This window comes from Oncorhynchus mykiss, chromosome 8 (genome assembly GCF_057628025.1).
Source record: "Oncorhynchus mykiss isolate SJ-2025 chromosome 8, ASM5762802v1, whole genome shotgun sequence".
In the NCBI taxonomy this organism is placed as follows: Eukaryota; Metazoa; Chordata; class Actinopteri; order Salmoniformes; family Salmonidae; genus Oncorhynchus; species Oncorhynchus mykiss.
In genome coordinates, this window is record NC_143029.1 from 28,709,318 (window position 1) to 28,734,563 (window position 25,246).

Genomic DNA, 25,246 nt, shown 5'->3' on the forward strand with positions numbered 1-25,246 from the left:
AGATGCAGCCAAGAGGCCCATGATCACTCTGGATGAACTGCAGAGATCTACAGCTGAGGTGGGAGACTCTGTCCATAGGACAACAATCAGTCGTATATTGCACAAATCTGGCCTTTATGGAAGAGTGGCAAGAAGAAAGCCATTTCTTAAAGATATCCATAAAAAGTGTTGGTTAAAGTTTGCCACAAGCCACCTGGGAGACACACCAAACGTGGAAGAAGGTGCTCTGGTCAGATGAAACCAAAATTGAACTTTTTGGCAACAATGCAAAATGTTATGTTTGGCGTAAAAGCAACACACCATCCCCACTGTCAAACATGGTGGTGGCAGCATCATGGTTTGGGCCTGCTTTTCTTCAGCAGGGACAGGGAAGATGGTTCAAATTGATGGGAAGATGGATGGAGCCAAATACAGGACCATTCTGGAAGAAAACCTGATGGAGTCTGCAAAAGACCTGAGACTGGGACGGAGATTTGTCTTCCAACAAGACAATGATCCAAAACATAAAGCAAAATCTACAATGGAATGGTTCAAAAATAAACATATCCAGGTGTTAGAATGGCCAAGTCAAAGTCCAGACCTGAATCCAATCGAGAATCTGTGGAAAGAACTGAAAACTGCTGTTCACAAATGCTCTCCATCCAACCTCACTGAGCTCGAGCTGTTTTGCAAGGAGGAATGGGAAAAAATTTACTCGATGTGCAAAACTGATAGAGACATACCCCAAGTGACTTACAGCTGTAATCGCAGCAAAAGGTGGCGCTACAAAGTATTAACTTAAGGGGGCTGAATAATTTTGCACGCCCAATTTTTCAGTTTTTGATTTGTTAAAAAAGTTTGAAATATCCAATAAATGTTGTTCCACTTCATGATTGTGTCCCACTTGTTGTTGATTTTTCACAAAAAAATACAGTTTTATATCTTTACGTTTGAAGCCTGAAATGTGGCAAAAGGTCGCAAAGTTCAAGGGGGCCGAATACTTTCGCAAGGCACTGTATGTGACATTTGTTTTGATTTAGAATGGACCATTATCATGCACCTGTATCGAAAAAGGGGCAGAGGGAAAAAATACATGTCATCTATGCACTTAAATAGAGAATGGAGGACGCTTTTCCCCCTGGTTTATTTTTATGCCAGCCAGGTAGGCTATACTCCTGTTGTAAAAAATAAATAATGTGTTTAATATTAGGAAAGCTGAGAAATAAATATAGTAGATCTAGACTATAGAAAGCTGATGGGCTGCTCCTCTCTTTATTAGTGGCCATCACTCTGTTTTCTCCTGCAATTGCATAGCCTACAGAAATGTTGAGCAACATGAGCTTATGGGCTCTCATGAAGTAATCGATTAGATTTCAAATACATTTGCAATGTCAGAGTGATTAGAGGGACAATAGAGTGCTGAGTACCAGGAAAGATAGTAAGTTTGGTAGGCTACTAATGACCAGCAGCAGCATGAGAGCTTGGAGAAGCCTAATTAACGGTCATGTGGAATTTGACTGCCTTCATGACACGTAACAGCTGGTGAGGCGGTAATACGGTCACCGCAACAGCCCTAGTCATGGCTGATCCACATGAGATCTCTCAACCAAAAGGGGTATCCTACGAAGCAAGCTACTCAGGGTATTCTAAAGCTAACCAGCTTCAGATTCCAGCTCAGGCTTAATCGTACTTCAACGGTGGATATCGGTCGACCGTCTGCGCTTGTAACTGCATAATGGCTAGTCAAACGCCAAACTCTTCATTGAGACAATGGTGAAAAATAAATCCATGGGCGAGTCAGTGCCACATTTTCATTTCAGCTGAAATAAAAATGATTTTTTTTTTAAACGATCTTGCCAATTCAACAGGATATTGTGTGAAACAGGCTTTTAATTCACTAGGGTAGGGGGCAGCATTCGGAATTTTGGATGAAAAGCGTGCCCAAATTAAACTGCCTGCTACTTAGGCCCAGAAGCTAGGATATGCATATAATTATTAGATTTGGATAGAAAGCACTCTAAAGTTTCCAAAACTGTTAAAATAATGTCTGAGTATAACAGAACTGATATGGCATGCGAAAACCTGAGGAAAATCCAACCAGGAAGTACTATTATTTTGAAAGGCTGTTTATCTATTGAAAGCCTATCCACCATACAAAGACTTAGGACCCAGTTCATGATATCTATGGCTTCCTCTACACGTGGCTAGTCTTTAGGCATGGTTTCAGGCGTTTACTCTGAAAAATGAGGGAGATACAGCACTTTCAATGAGAGGCCAGTGGAAATTTCCAGCCATGAGTCCTGTTTCTCCTTTTCTATTGACAAAGCTTTTGTCCGGTTGAAATATTATTTATTATTTATAACAAAAACAACCTGAGGATTGATTTTAAACATTGTTTGACATGTTTCTACTCACTTTTATTGTACTTTTTTTTACTTTTCCTCTTGATGTTGAGAGCGCGCATTGTGCCTTTGGATTTCTGAACTAAATGCACGAACAAACATAAATAGGGACATTATCGGAAAAAAACGAACATTTATTGTCTAACATGGAGACCTGGGGGTGCCACAAGATGAAGATCATCAAAGCTAAGTGATTCATTTTAATGCTATGTTTGACTTTTGTGAGCCCTCTCCTTGGTTGGAAAATGGCTGTATGGTTTTTGTGGCAATGCGCAGACCTAACATAATCGCGTCGTGTGCTTTCGTCGTAAAGCCTTTTTGAAATCTGACACAGCGGTTGCATTAAGGAGAAGTTTATCTTTAAATGTATGTTAACTTGTATCTTAGATCAATGTTTATGATGAGTAATTCTGTAATTTGATGTGGCTCTCTGCACTTTCACCGGATGTTTGTTTGAGACAATGCATTTCTGAACATAACGCACCAATGTAAACTGAGATTTTTGGATAGAAATATGAACTTTATCGAACAAAACATACATGTATTGTGTAACATGACGTCCTATGAGTGACATCTGATGAAGATCATCAAAGGTTCATGATTAATTTAATCGCTATTTCTGACTTTTGTGAGCCATCTCCTTGGCTGGAAAATGGCTGTATGGTTTTCTGTGACTAGGCTCTGACCTAACATAATCGCATGGTGTGCTTTCTCCGTAAAGCCTTTTTGAAATCGGACACTGTGGTTGGATTTACAAGAAGCTTATCTTTAAAATGGTGTATAATACTTGTATGTTTGAAGAATTTTAATTATGGGATATCTGTTGTTTTGAATTTGGTGCCCTGCAATTTCACTGGCTGTTGTCGAGGTGGGACGTTTGCGCGTCAAGTTTAAAATGCATTCAGTCATTCTTACTACAGTTGAAGTCGGAAGTTTACATACACTTAGGTTGGGGTCATTAAAACTAATTTTTCAACCACTCCACAAATTTCTTGTCAATAAACTATAGTTTTGTCAAGTCTGTTAGGACATCTACTTTGTCCATGGACACCAGTCATTTTTCCAACAATTGTTTACAGACAAATAATTTAACTTAAAATTCACTGTATCACAATTCCAGTGGGTCAGAAGTTTATATACACTAAGTTGACTGTGCCTTTAAACAGCTTGGAAAATTCCAGAAAATTATGTCATGGCTTTAGAAGCTTCTGATATCCTAATTGACATAATTTGAGTCAATTGGAAGTGCACCTGTGGATGTATTTCAAGGCCTACCTTCAAACTTAGTGCCTCTTTGCTTGACATCATCGGAAAATCAAAAGAAATCAGCCAAGACCTCAGAGAAAAAATTGTAGACCCCCACAAGTCTGGTTCATCCTTGGGAGCAATTTCCAAACGGCTGAAGGTACCACGTTCATCTGTAGAAACAATAGTACGCAAGTATAAACACCATGGGACCACACAGCCGTCATACCGCTCAGGAAGGAGACGCGTTCTGTCTCCTAGAGATGAACGTACTTTGTGCGAAAAGTGCAAACCAATCCCAGAACTACAGCAAAGAACCATGTGAAGATGCTGAGGAAACCAGTACAAAAGTATCTATATCCACAGTAAAACGAGTCATATATCGACATAACCTGAAAGGCCACTCAGCAAGGAAGAAGCCACTGCTCAAAAACCGCCATAAAAAAGCCAGACTACGGTTTGCAACTGCACATGGGGACAAAGATCGTACTTATTGGAGAAATGTTCTCTGGACTGAAGAAACAAAAATATAACTGTTTGGGCATAATGACCATCGTTATGTTTGGAGGAAAAAGGGGGAGGCTTGCAAGCCGAAGAACAACATCCCAACCGTGAAGCACGGGGGTGGCAGCATCATGTTGTGGGTGGGCTTTGCTGCAGGAGGGACTGGGGCACTTCAGAAAATAGATGGCATCATGATGAGATAGGAAAATTATGTGGATATATTGAGGCAACATCAAGACATCAGTCAGGAAGTTAAAGTTGGTTGCAAACGGGTCTTCCATATGGACAATGACACCAAGCATACTTTCAAAGTTGTGGCAAAAATGCTTGAGGACAACAAAGTCAAGGTATTGGAGTGGCCATCACAAAACCCTGACCTCAATCCCATAAAACATTTGTGGGCAGAACTGAAAAAGCGTGTGCGAGCAAAGAGGCCTACAAATCTGACTCAGTTACACCAGCTTTGTCAGGAGGAATGGGCCAAAATTTACCCAACTTATTGTGGGAAGCTTGTGGAAGGCTACCTGAAACGTTTGACCCAAGCTAAACAATTGCAAGTACTAATTGAGTGTATGTAAACTTCTGACCCACTGGGAATGTGATGAAAGAAATAAAAACTGAAATAAATCACTCGCTACTATTATTCTGACATTCCACATTCTTAAAATTAAATGGTGATCCTAACTGACCTAAAACAGAGTATTCTTACTAGGATTAAATGTCAGGAATTGTGAAAAACTGAGTTTAAATGTATTTAGCTAAGGTGTATGTAAACTTCCGACTTCAATTGTATATGTCATATATTTTAACATTATAATTTTCTTAAATAAAAAAACATTTGATCAATTGTCTTCGTCAAATGAAGGGGATGATGACGCAATCTTTGCAAGAGGGAGGGAATATTATTTCATTGGTCCTCAACATATTGGCTCAGTCATTTCAGTGGAGTTACCTGTGAGTTAGCCTCCCCTGGAGCAGGTTAGTTCTGAATAATTCATTGCCATAGAAAGTTACCTGGCTAAAAGGTGAGCCACTTTCGTATGACCGGTTATCCCGAGTTGAACTCAGAGTTGACCAAAGTCAACTCCTCACACCTGCTTTGTAGTATACCCCTCTGAGTAATCCAACAAGCCTGGGGCAGGTTACACCATTTTGTCATAAAAAAAGTACAATGCGCCTTGTACCACCACCTGATGGGCACTGGAAGAAAATGCACTCCCTAATCTCAAAACGTATCTGGACGAACAATGAAACAAGAATTAAACTCTCCATATTACAGAGACAAAAGCCTCCCAAACTTCCAATGGTACTCTTGGTCATTTTCTCTGCATTCTTGCTACTTGGCTAAATCCAGAAACTTGCTTGTCATGGCATCCAATATAATAAAGATGTGTTCACCAACACAGATAACAAAACCTTATCTATTCCAACGTAGCTCTGAAACAATCTAAATTAAGAATCGGCTCTATTATTTCTCACTTCATTTCTGTTTGGCGTACATTCTCTGTGCATTCCAAGATATACAAAAGTACAACCTGCCTGGCACCTCATTACTTTTCTACTTACAATTACATTTTGCTATGCACGCTCATGGGGTATCTTGGAAAACAAAGCCTCACCTTCATCCCTTTCATAAAGTACTGCTTGGAAAAAGAGGTCTCGTCTCTGCAATGAATTCCCGTCTAGTAAAGTCCTCATCCAAGCCGCTTTCAATTGACAAATTGTGGAAAAAAGATCTACAAACATCCAACAATGTTCTTAATTGGCAAACAATATGGCACAATATATCTCTATCTATCTTCCAGAAATCCAAATCACCAAATGATTCACTTTAATTTTGCTCCCAGAATGTACTTTACTCCCCGGAAATTCTATGACATTAAAGCCAAACCATCACCCAATTGTACTCTATGCTCTAATGACACCCAAGGTACCTTAATCCATATGATGTGGGAAAGCCCGGGGGTAAAATCATTCTGGAAGATGATCTTCCCTGTGCTCTCAATTTAATGCAACCTCATTCTTGAATTATTATTTATCTTTCTTTAGTTTTCTCCCCCTTTTTTCATATTAATATACTTAACTGTCAATGGATAATAAATGAATATAAAAAATAAGGTTGACACAAATACAACTACAAATACAAGCATGCTGATGCCATTCACATCGAGATACCGAGTCAGAGCTGCCAATTTAATTTATTTTAGGGTGCAAAGCTGATGTCATTTTTTGCTGCATCTCTTTTGTAAAAACAATACTATCATTATGAATGCTACGAACATGAGTCACTGCCTATTTGCTGTGTTTATTGTGCCTGTTATCCAACAAGTGTCAAAAAAAGGAAATGGACTTGACTTTAGTTTAAGACCACTGCTGATGTATGGAAACATGATACTATTTTATTGTGAACTAGGCTATCCCTAAGTGTAGGAGCTAAGAAGAATAGAATCTCCGTCCCCCAACATTGGCAATGTAAAACAGCACATTTCATTAAACTGCATCCAAAAGATCAATGAAGGATGACAAGAGAATCAAGTTACAGAACATGTCATGTCAAGGTTACAGGGTTGTGTTGGTGACTGACACATAATACACCTTCTCCTTAATAAGTCAATCACCCTCTGACAAAATACATATTCTGATAACTCACTGTTGCAGTTGGTGGCCTGCGATACTCCAATACCAATATTCAACAGTGAGTTTGACAGTAACTAACGCTAGCACATACTGTATTAATGTAGCACCGTTAAAGGGATAGTTCACACAAGAAAACTATTTTAGTATTGTGTTAAAGTTTGATGGACTAATGAACAAAACACAAAAAGATCCATTCAAAGAATCAGGTCATTTGTTTCTGTGCACCAATTAGTGTTGGTGTTTCAATTCATTGCACCTGTCAGTAGCGCAAATATTTTCTATTCAACTAATGGATCAATATCTATATATGTTATCGAAGGAGAACATCTCTATGAGGATGGGGATAAGAAATAAGACATAATAAAATAACATGAAAGGGGAGACGATAGGACAAATGATACTGAGATGCACTCTAGGGGCTGGTTTCCTGTCTGAGAAACCAGCCCAAAGAATATACTGCACACTTAGTGTGCCGTCGTGTGAGTTTCTCTATTTGGTCAATATGTATCCATTAGTTGTAGTGCCACTAAGCATTAATACCAAAGTAAGCACTACCTTCCCCCTGCCACTTTCCTGATTGCAAAATAAAGCATTTGCTACACGGGTAACTGGGCAGCATTTTATAAATCGTTTTTCTTGACTGGGCCGGTTGATCCCAGGGGGCTGCTGCAGTCTATCAGGGTTGATAGTGTGTGGTTGTCAAATGACACCCTATTCCCTATAGTGGGGGCCCATAGTGCTCTGCTCAAAAGTAGTGCGCTATATAGGGAATAGGGTGCCATTTGGGACACAGTGTTGCTGCTGCGTTCCTTGGAGAGGCAAACTGAATCTGCAGGAGCTCTGGGAAACTGGGCCATGTTTATTAGGCACCAAACAGAAGAAAACTGAATGAAACATGGAGGGACAATCTGGTTTTGTCCAATAAGAAATGTTCATATTTGTTTTCTGTTGAGGGCCCCAATTAACACAACCCTGACTGATCCTCTGCCACAGAGAGAAATGGATTGCAGACCCTCTGCAGTGTGCCTTCTATCAGGGGGGGGGGGGGGGGGGGGCTGCAATAAGCCTGCTTTTACAGTCATCTGTTGGAGGCTCATGATAGGAAAAAAGAACCCCCCGCCACCCAACACATAAGCTTCAACTGAAAGCAAAGCTTCTAAGAATTGTTTTCGTATTCAAACAAAAGTTCAGGAGTATTTAGTCTCGCATACTGGTCTATATCCTCAGGTCAACAAGGTGTGTTTAGCCTTTTCAAAGACACTGTTCAATTTAACCGTTATACCTTTCGGTTTGAATAATGTGACTGTTTCTACCAGTGGAGTCTTGTGGGTGGAAAAATCAGAGGAGGGGCTCAATGTAATGGCTGGAATGGAATAAATGGAAAGGTTTCAAACACATAAAACACATGGAAACCATTCCATTTATTTCATTCCAGCCATTACAATGAGCTCTCCTACGATTTTAATGTGACACCATACAAAGCTGTTTTCTAGATTATTTGAAAGGATTATTCTCCTCTTTCTATCTTCTCTGTTCTTTTCTTTTACCCGATTCCTCTGGCGATGTTCTCCAGCTGGCGACACATGCAGGAGCGCACCTCGTACTCCACGTCCTGGCACAGGGACCTCACCAGGGGCAGGAGGTCCTTCTTCACTCTGCCAAAAGGGGTTCATACAATTTTGGGGCATATCAAGAGAAATCAAATTATGATTGATTTTTGGAAAGCTGTCCCAAAGGGCACAATCTAGATTTAAAAAAAGGCTAATATAATTGAAACTAATTTAGATGAGCTGTGAAATTTTTGTAACTAATTTAGCCTAGAAGCTATGGGTCCTACATCTATTGTCCAGGCCAGGGGTGGGCTCGCCAGCCAATTAAATGCGGCCTATGGGGGATATTTTTCTTGTTGTTTGGAGAAATTATTATTTTGGGTTGGAAAAACAACACTTGAAAGTCTAAAAGTAGATAGGAAGTTTTTTTTTCTGGCCAGCAAATTGATTTTGACGAACAAATGTGTGGCACATGGTTGAATTTGTAAATCCTGATGTGGCCCTAGAGCTAAAAAGTTTGCCCCACCCCTGGTCTAAACTTTCTATCATTAACTAATTAATCCTACCGTAGCATCTATGGCCCCTACATCTATTTAACTAATTTAATCAAGACATTTTCTTACAGAAAAATAAGCATTTAATCAAGACATTCCCTTGTAGAAAAACAAGCATCAGACCTTCTGTTTGGTGATTGAGCAAGATACAAACTCACATGGGAGACTCAAACTTGCAGGCCACCTTCCCCAGGATACGACAGCTGGCTAAACGGGCCTGCAGGGACTGAGACAGCTGAGCTTTGGACACAAGCGGGCTGAGGATCTGCATGATAAACCAATGGGTACAGGCTATTAGGGTGTTAGGGAAGGAACAGCCTGTTTAAGGACACCATGGGTTGTATCCCAAATTACATCCTATTGCATTTATAGTGCACTTTTTTTACCAGGGCTCCATAGGGACCATGCTAAATTATGTTGTCAAGTTTAGTTTCCTAACTAACCACAGTTCTTTACAAGTAATTGTGGCTGACTTGAGTTGTCAGGCACAGTATTGTCATACTGAGAAATGATAGCCAACTTAGTTTCTTCCAATGGCACTGTTCCATTAGAAGCCATCTTAATTCCCCATATAAGATATACTAATGGTTATACAGTCATTGGCATTAAAAAGCTAACCTGTACTGCAGGGTAGTATAAAACAATTGCCTCAAACTGGATGTACAGTGCCTTGCGAAAGTATTCGGCCCCCTTGAACTTTGCGACCTTTTGCCACATTTCAGGCTTCAAACATAAAGATATAAAACTGTATTTTTTTGTGAAGAATCAACAACAAGTGGGACACAATCATGAAGTGGAACGACATTTATTGGATATTTCAAACTTTTTTAACAAATCAAAAACTGAAAAATTGGGCGTGCAAAATTATTCAGCCCCCTTAAGTTAATACTTTGTAGCGCCACCTTTTGCTGCGATTACAGCTGTAAGTTGCTTGGGGTATGTCTCTATCAGTTTTGCACATCGAGAGACTGACATTTTTTCCCATTCCTCCTTGCAAAACAGCTCGAGCTCAGTGAGGTTGGATGGAGAGCATTTGTGAACAGCAGTTTTCAGTTCTTTCCACAGATTCTCGATTGGATTCAGGTCTGGACTTTGACTTGGCCATTCTAACACCTGGATATGTTTATTTTTGAACCATTCCATTGTAGATTTTGCTTTATGTTTTGGATCATTGTCTTGTTGGAAGACAAATCTCAGTCCCAGTCTCAGGTCTTTTGCAGACTCCATCAGGTTTTCTTCCAGAATGGTCCTGTATTTGGCTCCATCCATCTTCCCATCAATTTTAACCATCTTCCCTGTCCCTGCTGAAGAAAAGCAGGCCCAAACCATGATGCTGCCACCACCATGTTTGACAGTGGGGATGGTGTGTTCAGCTGTGTTGCTTTTACGCCAAACATAACGTTTTGCATTGTTGCCAAAAAGTTCAATTTTGGTTTCATCTGACCAGAGCACCTTCTTCCACATGTTTGGTGTGTCTCCCAGGTCGCTTGTGGCAAACTTTAAACGACACTTTTTATGGATATCTTTAAGAAATGGCTTTCTTCTTGCCACTCTTCCATAAAGGCCAGATTTGTGCAATATACGACTGATTGTTGTCCTATGGACAGAGTCTCCCACCTCAGCTGTAGATCTCTGCAGTTCATCCAGAGTGATCATGGGCCTCTTGGCTGCATCTCTGATCAGTCTTCTCCTTGTATGAGCTGAAAGTTTAGAGGAACGGCCAGGTCTTGGTAGATTGGCAGTGGTCTGATACTCCTTCCATTTCAATATTATCGCTTGCACAGTGCTCCTTGGGATGTTTAAAGCTTGGGAAATCTTTTTGTATCCAAATCCGGCTTTAAACTTCTTCACAACAGTATCTCGGACCTGCCTGGTGTGTTCCTTGTTCTTCATGATGCTCTCTGCGCTTTTAACGGACCTCTGAGACTATCACAGTGCAGGTGCATTTATACGGAGACTTGATTACACACAGGTGGATTGTATTTATCATCATTAGTCATTTAGGTCAACATTGGATCATTCAGAGATCCTCAAGAGACATACCCCAAGCGACTTACAGCTGTAATCGCAGCAAAAGGTGGCGCTACAAAGTATTAACTTAAGGGGGCTGAATAATTTTGCACGCCCAATTTTTCAGTTTTTGATTTGTTAAAAAAGTTTGAAATATCCAATAAATGTCGTTCCACTTCATGATTGTGTCCCACTTGTTGTTGATTCTTCACAAAAAAATACAGTTTTATATCTTTATGTTTGAAGCCTGAAATGTGGCAAAAGGTCGCAAAGTTCAAGGGGGCCGAATACTTGCACTGTATCTGCATTGTCAGGAGCTTATTTCAGAAATGTATTTCATAACATGGGTTATTGTTAAATGATTGCTAATGAACATGGTGCTTGGCATCTCCCTGTGAGAGAGTTTGTCATATCTACAAATGGACCTTGGCACAGCAAGACATTTTGAAAAAGTACTGTTTTAATGCCCAGAAATATGCCCAGAAATTCCTTAGAAGCCTGGCATAATTCTCAGGTAAGATACTATGGGACGGTTTCCCAGACACTGAGTAAGCCTAGTTTTGGACTAAAAAGCAAGCTGAATGGAGAATTACAGTAACACATACAAGAAACACATTTAAATTAATAAAATGAGATGCAACAAAATACAAAAAAAATCTAAATGTCAGGGAGTTGAGGAAAAATGGAGGTGGTCAGTTGACCAACTGAATGCAAATTGGCCCTATATGTGCCATATAAGAGTCTTTCTATAAATAATGGGTCCAATGTGTGACATTAGGATCAAAATGGGAAAATGGTTTGAAAGTACAAAAAAATAATTGCACAGTAATAAAAGCAAATATATTACAAATTGACCCATAAGTCTCCCTAACAACAACATATACCTAGGACTATTCAGCCAGGTCCAAAATTATTGGTACCCTTGATAAAGATGAGCAAAAAAATACTGCATAAAATAAATAATACAAATACAATATTTTTAGGGGGGGGGGGGGGGGGGGGGGGGTTTAAAAGGTAATATTTTTTTTCTTCTCAAAAACATAAATTATTGGCATCCCTGTTTTCAAAACCTCAACTTGGGAGGATAACGACACTTTTTCTAAAATGTTTTATGAGACTGGAGAACACATTGGGAGGGATCTTGGATCATTCCTCCATACAGAATATTCCAGATCATTGACATCCTTTGTCTGCGCTTATGGACTGCCCTCTTCAATTGAAACCATTATGGTTTTCAATTGGGTTCAAGTCCAGAGACTGAGATGGGCATTGCAAAATTGTGATTTTCTGGTCAATTAACCATTTCTTTATGGATTTTGATGTGTGCTTGGGGTTATTAATATATTTTATATAAGATACTTTTAGCATTCAAAAGTAAGTGTGACAATTAACCACCATTACAAACCTGAGTGTTATAATGTTTGGGGTTGGGCAATAATCTATCCTACACAAATGCGCATAGTCTGATTTTGGCTACGCTACTTTGAAGCAAGGTAAGACATACCTCATAATATGAAGTAAAACATACAGGTTTCAAACAATTAAGTATATGTTTTCAAAATGCATACGGTCTCCAGCTCAGATTGCAAGGTAGCGTGCCTACCGTGTTGCCTATGCACATAAATGGAACACACAGTTCAAGATAAAAACTGTATCTCTTTTTAATCGCTGTCATCAAAACACTGTTTTTAACACGGGATTGCATTTAGAACTTTTGCACAATGATTGGGCTTATAAGAACACGTTTCACTCCATTAGCAACCAGCTGTTTGAGAAGATGCAGCCCTCGCTGTCCGACAGGTGATATTCCGCTCAAACTAGGCACTGTGCACGACTGATAAATAGATACATGACGAACTAACAAAAAAACACACGTGACAATTTAATTCCATAAATTATGCTAATTAACGGTAAGCAAGACTGGTCAAATTTATTTTAGATGGCGAACTGATTTATTGTTAACTGTTGCAGTGCGACAAAAACAACAACACAGAGTTACACATAAACAAACGTACAGTCAATAACACAATAGAAAAATATATATACAGTGTGTGCAAATGTAGAAGAGTAGGGTGGTAAGGCAATAAATAGGCCATAGAGGCAAAATAATTACAATTTAGAATTAACACTGGAGTGATAGATAATGTGCAAGTAGAGATACTGGGGTGCAAAAGAGCAAGAGGATAAATAACAATATGGGGATGAGGTGTGTTATTTACAGATTGGCTGTGTACAGGTACAGTGATCGGTAAACTGATCTGACAGCTGATGCTTAAAGTTAGAGAGGGAGATATAAGACTCCAGCTTCAGTGATTTTTGCAATTCGTTCCAGTCATTGGCTGTAGGGAACTGGAAGGAAAGGCAGCCAAAGAAAGTGTTGGCTTTGGGGATGACCAGTGAGCTGAGATAAGGTGGGGCTTTACCTAGCAAAGACTTATAGATGACCTGGAGCCAGTGGGTTTGGCGACGAATATGTAGTGAGGGCCAGCCAACGAGAGCATACAGGTCGCAGTGGTGGGTAGTATATGGGGCTTTGGTGGCAAAATGGATGCCACTGTGATAGACTACATCCAGTTTGCTGAGTAGAGTATTGGAGGATATTTTGTAAATGATATCGCCGAAGTCAAGGATCGGTAGGATAGTCAGTTTTACGAGGGTATGTTTGGCAGCATGAGTGAAGGAGACTTTGTTGCGAAATAGGAAGCTGATTCTAGATTTAATTTTGAATTGGAGATGCTTAATGTGAATCTGGAAAGAAAGTTTACAGTCTAACCAGACACCTAGCTATTTGTAGTTGTCCACATATTCTAAGTCAGAAGCTTTCAGAGTAGTGATGCTAGTCATGCATTTTGTTTTACTAGCATTTAAAAGCAGTTGGAGGCCACGGAAGGAGACAGGAGCTTGTATGTGTTACGTTAATGTGTTAGCTAGTGTACATTTCAGGTTGTTGTTACCTCCTGTCTGATGGTTTCCTTTGGTAAAGCATCGATTGCAGACAGCAAAGTTTCCAGCCATGCGTTGCTCACCACTGTCGAAGAGAAACAGAGAAAAAGTGACATTTTAAAAACACTGAAAATTGCTACCAATGTTTAATAATGATTCCAGGGTCTTTGAAGTTTCGAAATGGAACATCCCTGTGCCAAAGAGTATGATGCCCTGCCAACCTACAGCCCACCAGTGACGGTAAGTCACAACGGTTAAGCTCTGTCATAAATTCAAACTGCTGCATTCACTCCCTCGCTCACACTGTGGGCGAAATGCCAGACAGACACTAGCTACATTCAACAGATCTGTGAGAAGAAGCTTTCATCGACTGTAATCCTGGAACAGTAGGATGCTGAATTGAAAACCTGAGTGAGCAACAGGCTTGTTCCTCTCGTGCCAACAATGGCTAAAGATTGATTCCTGCCAAGTAAGGTGCCACATGAATTGTACACAAGCTTAAAGCATGCTATTTGAGACTTTTGAAGTGATGTTACTTAACGTTCAATCCAAAGTTAAATTTGAGCTAAGACAGGAATACTGCAAAGCTGAAAGCGGGGCTGTGTAAGTCTGGCTGTATCTAACTCGCCCGGTTGTTACTATACAATCCACAAGTCTCTGCAATGTCATTTTGGACAGGCTTAATTTGCCACTGGAAGACATTACACAAATAAAAAATACCCAGCTTTATGTCCTGCCAAAACATGACATTGTTTACATTCAGGGTCCAACACTAACTTTTTTCTTACTGGCCCAATTGAGCCAGTTGGCCAAAAATCTACTGTCCTGAACAGAATTTCAACGGGCCTGGACATGGTGTAGTTTTAAATGAATTGGTGTTATGCAGGACCTATAGATTGGCATGCATCTTTCTATATTCAGCAATTAATAGGCTACATTTGGTTATTATGATACCGCTTAGATGTTAAGTCCCCTATTTAGGGGGCTTTGAGTGGTTCTGGACTGGTTTGGATGTACAAAGCGCTCTGTGAACATCGTAGGGTCATGTGTCTTATAGTGCAAGAAAGCCCCATCTTTCTGCTCCCACTCTCCCAGTGGGGATGACTTGAAGAGTCAGGTATCAGACCCCACATTTGCATAGGGACGTGTCACATTTCCGGGCCTATCCAGATAAAGGAACGATTCCCTGTGTCTGTGAAACTTACAGCTTCGCTTGCAATAGTGCATAATAAACGAGAGAATCTAGCGGATGCAACAATACTAGTTTAATCTCGCTGTGATATTCTCAGCAGCAATTAGAGCTCTCAACGTAAGTAAATAAAGTAATAGAATTGAACAAGACCACTTTCTCTTGGTCACAGATGGACAAAACCACTTTGTGCTTAAAGCTGAAGTAACGAGTCTGCACGCATTTAAACTGTGTCTCTGTGCTGCTCAGTGGACGTTTAGGAGAAAATTCTCTGTCTGCAGTTATATTAAATAGTGCCAATATTGTACTAAATATGACCATATCTATTTTACACATAGTACAAGATATCACATTTCTTATAAGTCATTTATAATTTCGTTGTTACTACATTTAGAAAGGATTTAATTAATTTCAAGACTTTTGTTGAATTGGAAAAAAAATATATGATTCTTCATATTTTCCTACTATTTGTACTACATTAAGTTCTTGAGCTTCAGCAATTTATATACATATATTTTTACCAGAAAGGTGTTTACTCCAGACCTTTCAAAAACTATGCAAATGTAGCAGTTAGTGTTTATGGCCACCTCATGAAAAATGTTATGTCTATTTAGGTGGAAATCCATGCATCGTCTGATATTTTTTGTAGTTGTATTTTTTTATATTTCTATTTTAAATTAGGATTATTTATTTTTGTACCCCAATTTCAAGGTACCCCAATTGGTAGTTACAGTTTTGTCACATCGCTGCAACTCCAATACGGACTCGGGAGAGGCGAAGGTCGAGAGCCTTACGTCCTCCGAAACATGACCCCACCAAGCCGCACTGCTTCTTGACACAATGCCCGCGGAAGCCAGCTGCACCAATGTGTCAGAAGAAACACAGAACACCTGGTGACCATGTCAGCGTGCATGAGCCCGGCCCGCCACAGAAGTCATTAGAGCGCGATGAGACAAGTACATCCCGGGCAATCAAACCCTCACCTAACCCGGACGGTGCTGGGCAAATTGTGCACCACCTCATGGGTCTCCAGGTCCAGGCCGGCTGCGACACAGCCTGGAATTGAATCAGGATCTGTAGTGACACAGCTAGCACTGTGATGCAGTGCCTTAGACTGCTGCGCCACTCGGGAGGCCTGTGCATCGTGTTATTTTAACCAATTATGCATACAGTTGAAGTCGGAAGTTTACATACACCTTAACCAAATACATTTAAACTCAGTTTCTCACAATTCCTGACATTTAATCGCAGTAAAAATTCCCTGTCTTAGGTCAGTTAGGACCACCACTTTATTTTAAGAATGTGAAATGTCAGAATAATAGTAGAGACAATGATTTATTTCACTCAATTAGTATTTGGTAGCATTGCCTTTAAATTGTTTAACTTGGGTCAAATGTTTCGGGTAGCCTTCCACAGGCTTCCCACAATAAATTGGGTATATTTTGGCCCATTCCTCCTGACAGAGCTGGTGTAACTGAGTCAGGTATGTAGGCCTCCTTGCTCACACACACACTTCTTCAGTTCTGCCCACAAATTGTCTATAAGATTGAGGTCAGGGCTTTGTGATGGCCACTCCAATACCTTGACTTTGTTGCCATTTTGCCACAACTTTGAAAGTATGCTTGGGGTCATTGTCCATTTGGAAGACCCATTTGCGACCAAGCTTTTAACATCCTGACTGATGTCTTGATGTTCCTTCAATATATCCACATAATTTTCCTGCCTCATGATGCTGACTATTTTGTGAAGTGCACCAGTTCCTCCTGCAGTAAAGCACCCCAACAACATGATGCTGCCACCCCCGTGCTTCACTGTTGAGATGTTGTTCTTCGGCTTGCAAGCCTCCCCCTTTTTCCTCCAAACATAACGATGGTCATTATGGCCAAACAGTTCTATTTTTGTTTCATCAGACCAGAGGACATTTCTCCAAAAAGTACCAACTTTTTCGTAAACCCAGTCCAGTTCAAAGTGAATGGCACAGATCCATATATGGCAATGGCTATTTGCATATAGGCCTACTGCAGCTCTGATTGGTTATGGTGCACCAGTCAGGTCTGAGCGTGCCTGTCAATGCAATAGAATCCCACTCCAATGCCCTCTGCCTACAAATCTCTTGCACAGTTAGTTTTGCATTCCAAGTTTTGCATAGTTAATTCTGTTTCAGAATGTTACATTGAAAGTGGCTAATATTGCGTTGATTAGATCACAATTCCCACAGTAGAACAAAACGTTGATAGTGTTAACTAAAGTGGAAAACTAGAAAGTTGAGGGAAAATCTCATGCTTCTCTGCGCGGGCTGACATTTCCTCTGTGTGGCAGTCAGATGGGAGATTGGTTGTATCATTCGACTTCTCGCTATAGTGGATTTTTTGTTGTTGTTGCGGTTTGTCTTTTTTTGGGGGGGGTGGCCAATAGGGGTGATACCATTGTATATCACAATGTTTTATGGGTACATAATCACGATAGGACAAAGGCTGACACCGCCAAACCTGACTGCCTTGGTTTTTGTCAAATCAGTCTGGTTTGGCATAAGTTATTTGCTTACTAATGCCATGCTAATGACACGTTGAAGACAACTTTAACTTCCTGCCATGATCTTGTCGAATCAATTGTGGTAGCCTGTCATAAGTTATTATCATCACAACTTCTTATGACATCTCTTATGTTATGCTTATAAGAACCATGCTGACCTGTGTCCCGGTGGTCCAGGTTAAGTAAAACGATCTGTAGGATGGAGTGGGTGTGCGTCTGGATGAGGACAATGTCATCCTGGAGCAAGGTCAGGAAGGAGCCTGCCGCCGCTAGCTGCATGTCTGCCCCGGCTACGTGCAGTACTTCCTGTGTCAGAGGTCGAGAGGGGGTTAGAAGTGGGGAAGGGTTAGGAGTGAAGAGGTTAATTGACCATTTGTTACTATGGACAAGACACACCAAAAAGGAATAATTATAATTTCATGGACATTTGTTATTAGTTAATGTTTCTATTCAGTCATAAAATTTCGGTTTTACAACAGTACAGTGGTTAATATGAATATTATGTTTTAGAGTAGAACAGATTAATTGGCCCACCCGAACTTTTGGCACTACCCGTCGGAAGGTCTCTGCTGGATTTTGACGCACCAGGTTTGGCAGGTTGATGATTACACTGGCTCTCTGGACATCCTGACCTGAGCTGGAGAAAGACAACCAAAGAACAGAGCACAGCTATAGCAAGCATGTTACATTTATTGTAAGAATTGGGGGTGAATGCAACCATACAGTACACAAACAGTGTTCATCAATTAATACTTTGCTAACACACATACACACACACTGACACATACATACACCCACCATATACGATGCTGATACTTTTTACTCTTATTATTATCTATCCTGATGCCTAGACACTTATCCCCCGCCTACATGTAGGTATGCCAGCAGCATACAACTTTACAGCTAGCAGCATACCACCCTGCAGCCCACTGCTGGTTTAGCAGCATACCACCCTGCTGCACACTGCTGGCTTAGCTCTGAAGCTAAGTAGGGTTGGTCCCTGGATGGGAGACCAGATGCTGCTGGAAGTGGTGTTGGAGAGCCAGTAGGAGGCACTCTTTCCTCTGGTGAAAGAAAAAAATATCCCAGGGCAGTAGGATGGGATGTCCTGACACTCTGTGGTCACTAAATATCCCATGGTACCGATCTTAAGAGTAGGGGTGTTAACCCTGCAGTCCGGGTTAAATTCCTGATCTGGCCCTCATGGCCACCTAATCATCCCCAGCATCCAATTGTCTCATTAATCTACCCTGTAACTATTCCCCCGGTTGTTGCTTTAAATTAGAATTTGTTCTCAGTCAAATTAGCAGGTAAAATAAGAATTAAATAAACAAGTTCATATCTACGTATATGGTATTGGTAATCATTGTATATAGCTTCATTCTTGTGTTTTATTTCTCGTGTTTTTTTTCCTTATCTAACGCTGCATCGTTGGGAAAGAGCTTGTAAGTAAGCATTACACTGTAAGCTCTACACCTGTTGTATTGGGCACGTGATGAATACAATTTTATTTGATTTGCAGTCAATTCATTTCATGTCCAGTCAATACAGGAAGTGAACTACAATTCTAATAGTAATCAATAAAAAAAGCTTAAATTAGGGTTGCAACATTCCGTCCACTTTCCACAAGTTCCGGTAACTTTTTGGGAAACCTGGGAACTTTCTGGATTTGCAACCCTAGCTTTGATGCTGTCCACCTAGAAAACAATTGTATTGATAAGGTATTAGTTTATGTTAGTATTATTTTATTATATATTATTAGCTTTGTTTATTTTTCTCAATCAGAGCTAAACTTGGGACTCTTTTGTTAGGTGTGGAAGATGGCACCACCAAAGCGACACACTGCTGACCATTTATATCATACGTAGAGTTTTATTTTTCAGCGGGACAATGACACAAATGCTAATGCCAAAGACACACCAAGGTGTTTAGTGTTCCTGTGTGGTCCAGTCCCTGTCCTGACTTAAATGTGCTTGATGATTAGACACAAGCTTTGAATATTGTTGTTCATCAATGATTCCCAACCGCATTTACTGAGCTTGAGCAATTTTGACAAAAACAATGCCTTCAGTAAGTATTCATACCCCTTGATTTATTCCACACTGTGTTGTTACAGCCTGAATTCAAAATGGATTTTAAAAATATATATTCTCATCCATTTACACACAATTCCTCATAATAACATTGTGAATAGTTGATTTTAGAAATTTGTGCAAATGTATTGAAAATGACATAGAATCACCTTCGGCTGCGATTACAGCTGTGAGTCTTTCTGAGTAAGTCTCTAAGAGCTTTGAACACCTGAAATGTACAATATTTGCACATTATTATTATTATTATTTTTTAATTCTTCAAGCTCTGTCAAGTTGGTTGTTGATCATTGCTAGAAAGCCATTTTCAAGTCTTGCCATAAATTTGCAAGCTGATTTAAGTCAAAACTGTAACTAGCCCACTCAGGAATATTCAATATGGTCTTGGTAAGCAATTCCAGTGTAGATTTGGCCTTGTGTTTTAGGTTATTGTCCTGCTGAAAGGTGAATTTGTCTCCCAGTGTCTGTTGGAAAGCCGACTGAACCAGGTTTTCCTCTGGTATTTGCCTGTGCTTAGCTCTATTTAGTTAATTTTTTTATTCTAAAACACTCCGTAGTCTTTGCCAATGACAAACATACCCATAACAAGATGCACTTGTGATACATTTAGAAAAATGTTCTATAATTTTATTTCACTTTGAAGATGTGGGGTCGGTTGTGTAGATCTGTAGAAAGAAAATCTAATTTAATCTTGTTTTAGACTTACTTTTAAGGCAGCACAAATGTGAAGAACAGTGCAAGGGGTGTGTAGACTCACTAGGCACCGTATATTTGCTTTAAATGTTCAAATGTTCTTCAAAGTCAATAGGTGAAGTTGCAGAGTTGCTTTGATGTGATAGCATTGTTGTTTAGATGTTTTCTTCCCACTAATTAGGCTATTTTCTGATTAACCATAGTGTCTATCCACTAGAAATATAGATCTTGGATCAGGCTAATGAGACCATGAGGCTACAAGAGATTGGATTCATCTCACACACCACCAGTGAGCTGATCGATTTCAAGCTCATTGATCCTGTTAGCTCGGGGAGAACCGGGACGAAAGTAACACGGGGCAAAAGTAACTAGCCAATTGTCTCAGATAACACAGAAGCTAACATGTTGTAGTGAAGCCAGCACGTTCCTAATGCGAAGGACAACCTTCCTGCAAAAAAAACAGCAGAGTCTGACTATGTTTCGCCGAGTTCTGTGAGCGAGACAGGAGGAAAGCAGCATCTAAAATTCCTAATTTAACATTGGAGGGGGAAGTTTTTCTAACTATGTCTCCAGAAGATTGCTTATTATTGCTTGGGCTACTGGGGGAGGTTGAGGCCTTAAAAACAGGAATTTATTACAGTAATAAAATGGAAGAAATACGAGCGGAAAATAAGATATTGAAAACTACCATGAACTCCCTTAAAGACACCACAGAGAGGCTACAGTATTATAATAAAACAATGAAATCCGAATTACTTGATCTAAAGTGCAGAAGTATGAAAAATAATATTGTTATAATGGGAATAAAGGAGGACGAAAAATATCAGTCAACAGAGGAAAAAATCAGTGTTCAGGAAACGTAATCTCAAGATGACGGACGAACAGGTGGAAACAATTGATTTTCAAAGAGCTCACCGTTTCAGTGGCAGAGGAGAGGGAAGGCCCCGCCCGATCGTAGCTATGCTAACCCACTACAAAATGAAAAGTGCCTTGTTACAACAGGGTAGGGATTTGAAGAACACCCCATTCTCTATTAATTAACAATTTCCTCATGAAATAGTGGAGATACGACGTGCCCTGTACCCCACTTTCAAAGGGCTCTGAGCAGAGAAGAATAATGTTTGTCTAGTGGTGGATAAATTACCGTATAGGTAAACAACCAAATGTTCAAGGACTAGTAGATTACAACTTGGCTGTGAGTGATAGCTACCTCCTGTTGAAGTAGTCCACGATACATATTTGCACCGCATTACACTGTACAAATATGGATTCATTTGTTTTTTACAAAAACATTTTATTTGTATTTTTTTGGCATGAACAATAAAAAAATTATTTAAAATAATAATAATTTTTTTTATATTCATGCCGTATGGAACCATGGACTATGTGGACTTAAAACAAGGTTGGACTTATTTTAGTTTAATTGAACTTGGGTATCATTATGGTAAGTGGGAAAATTAGTAAAGCAAGTTATAATTGTAATGGCTTTGCAGATCAAAAAAATACTATACATTTTTACATGGCTAAAAGAGAAAGAATATATATATTGTTTACAGGAAACTCATTCTACAAATATAGATGAGGTTGGGAGGAAAAAGGACAGAGGGAAAAATATATTTTTGTCATGGGCAAAGAAACTCAAAACGAGTGATTATACTAATTAATACACATTTTGATCCGATAGTGCAAACTGTGCAAACTGATCCGCAAGGAAGGTGAATTATTTTAAATATGCTATTGGACCAAAAACAGATTTGGCTAATTAATCTATATGGGCCAAATTAGGATGATCCACACTTGTTCGAAACTATATATAATAATCTATTGAGCTCACAAGCAATGGAAGAATCTATTATTATGGTGGGAGATTATAATACGATTTTAAGTACCTCAATGGAAATCACTCTACAAACTATCACCCTCAAGCACTTAAGGAGATCACAAAGATCATGGATACATTAAAACTAGTGGATATATGGAGGTTGAAAAACCCTGACCTAGTGAGATATACATGGAGGCTTAATCAAGCTAGCCGTCTTCATTACTTCCTGGTCTCGTTCTTGCTGGCATCAAAAGTTAAACAAGTATTAATAGGAGATCGAATGCAATCGCACCACCATCTAATTGGCCTCCATATAACTCTTATAGAATTTCCACGTGGACGGGGATATTGGACATTTAATCAAAGCCTATTGGATGACAATTTGTTCTTAACTAAGACAAAGAAATTCATAAATTACTTTTTTTGTGTACAACATAGGTACAGAAGATCCCTTATTGTATGGGACACTTTCAAATGTACTTTTAAAGGGCATTCAATACAATACTCATCATTAAAACAAAAGCAGTTTAGGTCAAGAGAGATTAGAAAAATAAAGGAAATAGAGGAAGCTACAGCGCAGGCAGATGGTGATGGAAACGGTACTATAGAGGCACAAAATAGGTTAGAGGGAAAACAAATTGGAGGTACTTATTCAAAAATAATCAAGTGTAATGTATTACAAAAATAAAGCGAATTGGATGGAAAATTGTGAAAATTGAATCTTCAACATAGAAATTCTACCAAAAAGAATTTACAGAAAGTCATTACAAATGGAGTTACCCAGGAAGCAAAATATTTTAAGCATGTTTTCTTCCCAGTCTCCTCCATTTCCACTGAATGATGTTAACGATAAGGATTTCCTTCCAAGTAATAATGTAAAATTAACAAATTTACAGAAAGACCTGTGTGAACGCCAACTTACAGAAAAGGGAAATTTGAGGGAATAAAATATTTTCAGTCTGGAAAAACACCAGGGCTTGACGGCATACCAGTAGAAGTATATCAGACCTTTTTTGATGTACTCAAAGATTTAATTACTCTTATACAAATGGTAGACTTTCAAGTACTCAACAAGGTCTGATTTCATTACTACTAAAACAGGACACAGGTGATAGGAATAAAGATCCAGTCCATTTAAAAAACTGGAGGCCTCTAACACTTCAATGTTGCGACGTGAAAATCCTGGCGAAATGCATTGCACTTAGAAGCAAAGAGGCACTGAGTTTGTAGTTAGGCCTTGAAATACATCCACAGGTACACCTCCAATTGACTCAAATGATGTCAATTAGCCTATCAGAAGCTTCTAAAGCCATGAGATCATTTACTGGACTTTTCCAAGCTGTTTAAAGGCACAGTCAACTTCGTGTATGTAAACTTCTGACCCACTGGATTTGTGATACAGTGAATTATAAGTGAAATAATCTGTCTGTAAACAATTGTTGGAAAAATCACTTGTGTCATGCACAAAGTAGATGTCCTAAACGAATAACTGAAAAAAAAACTACTGTTCTTGCTGACAAGCAAACTAAATAACCAACAATGGGTACCATAAGTATTCACCCACCTTGGATTTCACATTTTACAAAGTGGTATTGAATGAATTTAACATATATTTTCGTCATTGATCTACACAAATTACTCTGTAATGACAAAGTGGAAGAAAAATTCTATATCTTTTTTAAATATATGAAAAATAAAACACAAATATACCTCGATTAGATTAGTATTCTCCCCTGAGTCAATATATCTTAGAAACACCTTTGGCAACGATTGCAGCTTAAAGTTTCATTAGGCAAGTCTCTGCACACCTGAATTGTGCAATATTTGCCCATTATTCTTTTCAAAACTATTCAAGCTCTGTCAAGGTGTTGGGGATCATGTCTAGACAGTCTTGCCATAGATTTTCAAGAAGATTTGTGTCAAAACTGTAACTTGGCCACTCAGGAACATTAACTGTCTTTTTTTTTTAACCAACTAGTGTAGATTTGGCCTTGTGTTACAGGTTATGCTGAAAGGTAAATTCCTCTCCCAGTGTTATGTGTAAAGCAGACTGAAGCAGGTTTTCCTCTAGTCTAGGATGAACTCCAAAAGTATTGGGATTGTGACCATTTTCTATGACTTTTTTCGTCTCTGTACTCCAGCACTTTGGATTTGAAATTATACAATGACTATGGTGTTAAAGTGCAGACTGTCAGCTTTAATTTGAAGATATTATCATCCATATCGGGTGAACCGTTTAGAAATTACAGCACTTTCTGTACATAGTCCCCCCCATTTTAGGTGACCAAAAGTATTGGAATAAATTCACTTATATTTGTATTAAAGTAATCAAAAGGTTTAGTATTTTGTCCCATATTCCGAGCATGCAATCATTACATCAAGCTTGTGACTCTGCTTGTTGGATGCATTTGATGTTTGTTTTGGTTGTATTTCAGATGATTTTGTGCCCAATAGAAATGAATGGTAAATAATGTATTGTGTCATTTTGGAGTCACCTTTATTGTAAATAAGAATATAATATGTTTCTAAACACATCTACATTCATGTGGATGCTACCATGATTACAGATAGTCCTGAATTAATCATGAATAATGATGAGTGAGAAAATTACAGATGCAAAAATATCATACCCCCAAAACATGCTAACCTCTCACCATTACAATAACAGAGGTTAGCATTTTTGTGCTCGGTTAATAATCTATGACACTCAGGCTGCACCAATATTTAAAAAGAGTGTGTGAATTTTGAATTTTTTTTGCAGAAAATTAGTCTGTAAGTGGCTATTTGACCGACGCTTAGGGAAAACACTGCATGCACATATACACGCATACACACATACACACCCCAATTCATGTTAGTTTATGCCAGCAGGTTCCTAAAGAGACGACTGAGCCAATAAGTCTGCAAAGCTACGTGGTTAGTTGACCATGGCCCTAACCATCTCTATACCTTGCAAAGAATGCAACTTGCAAGTCATTGAAGCCTTACAGGGGATATTGGTTACTTTCCCCAACACTACTTTTGCCCAAACCCCATCTGTCTGTTTCCCCCCTGGGGAGCAGAAATATATTTTCACCAGCTAACCCCAGGAGATTT

General features: G+C 39.3%; 1 protein-coding gene across 5 annotated transcripts in view; it reads right to left on the reverse strand.

Moving 5' to 3' along the window:
- The window catches only part of ppp4r4 (protein phosphatase 4, regulatory subunit 4), a 127,789-nt gene that overhangs the window by 55,310 nt on the left and 47,233 nt on the right, over nucleotides 1-25,246 (reverse strand). For all 5 annotated transcript variants that reach the window (XR_016497715.1, XM_036985226.2, XM_036985225.2 and 2 more), the window contains exons 3-7: nucleotides 18,080-18,182; nucleotides 17,704-17,851; nucleotides 13,836-13,909; nucleotides 9,030-9,136; nucleotides 8,315-8,422 (exon numbers count right to left, since the gene is read on the reverse strand). Coding sequence is in view for 4 of the 5 variants with exons in the window: in XM_036985226.2 (XP_036841121.1) it covers nucleotides 8,315-8,422; nucleotides 9,030-9,136; nucleotides 13,836-13,909; nucleotides 17,704-17,851; nucleotides 18,080-18,182 (540 nt within the window). In the remaining variant the exon portion in view is untranslated. The remainder of the gene's footprint in view (nucleotides 1-8,314; nucleotides 8,423-9,029; nucleotides 9,137-13,835; nucleotides 13,910-17,703; nucleotides 17,852-18,079; nucleotides 18,183-25,246) is intronic.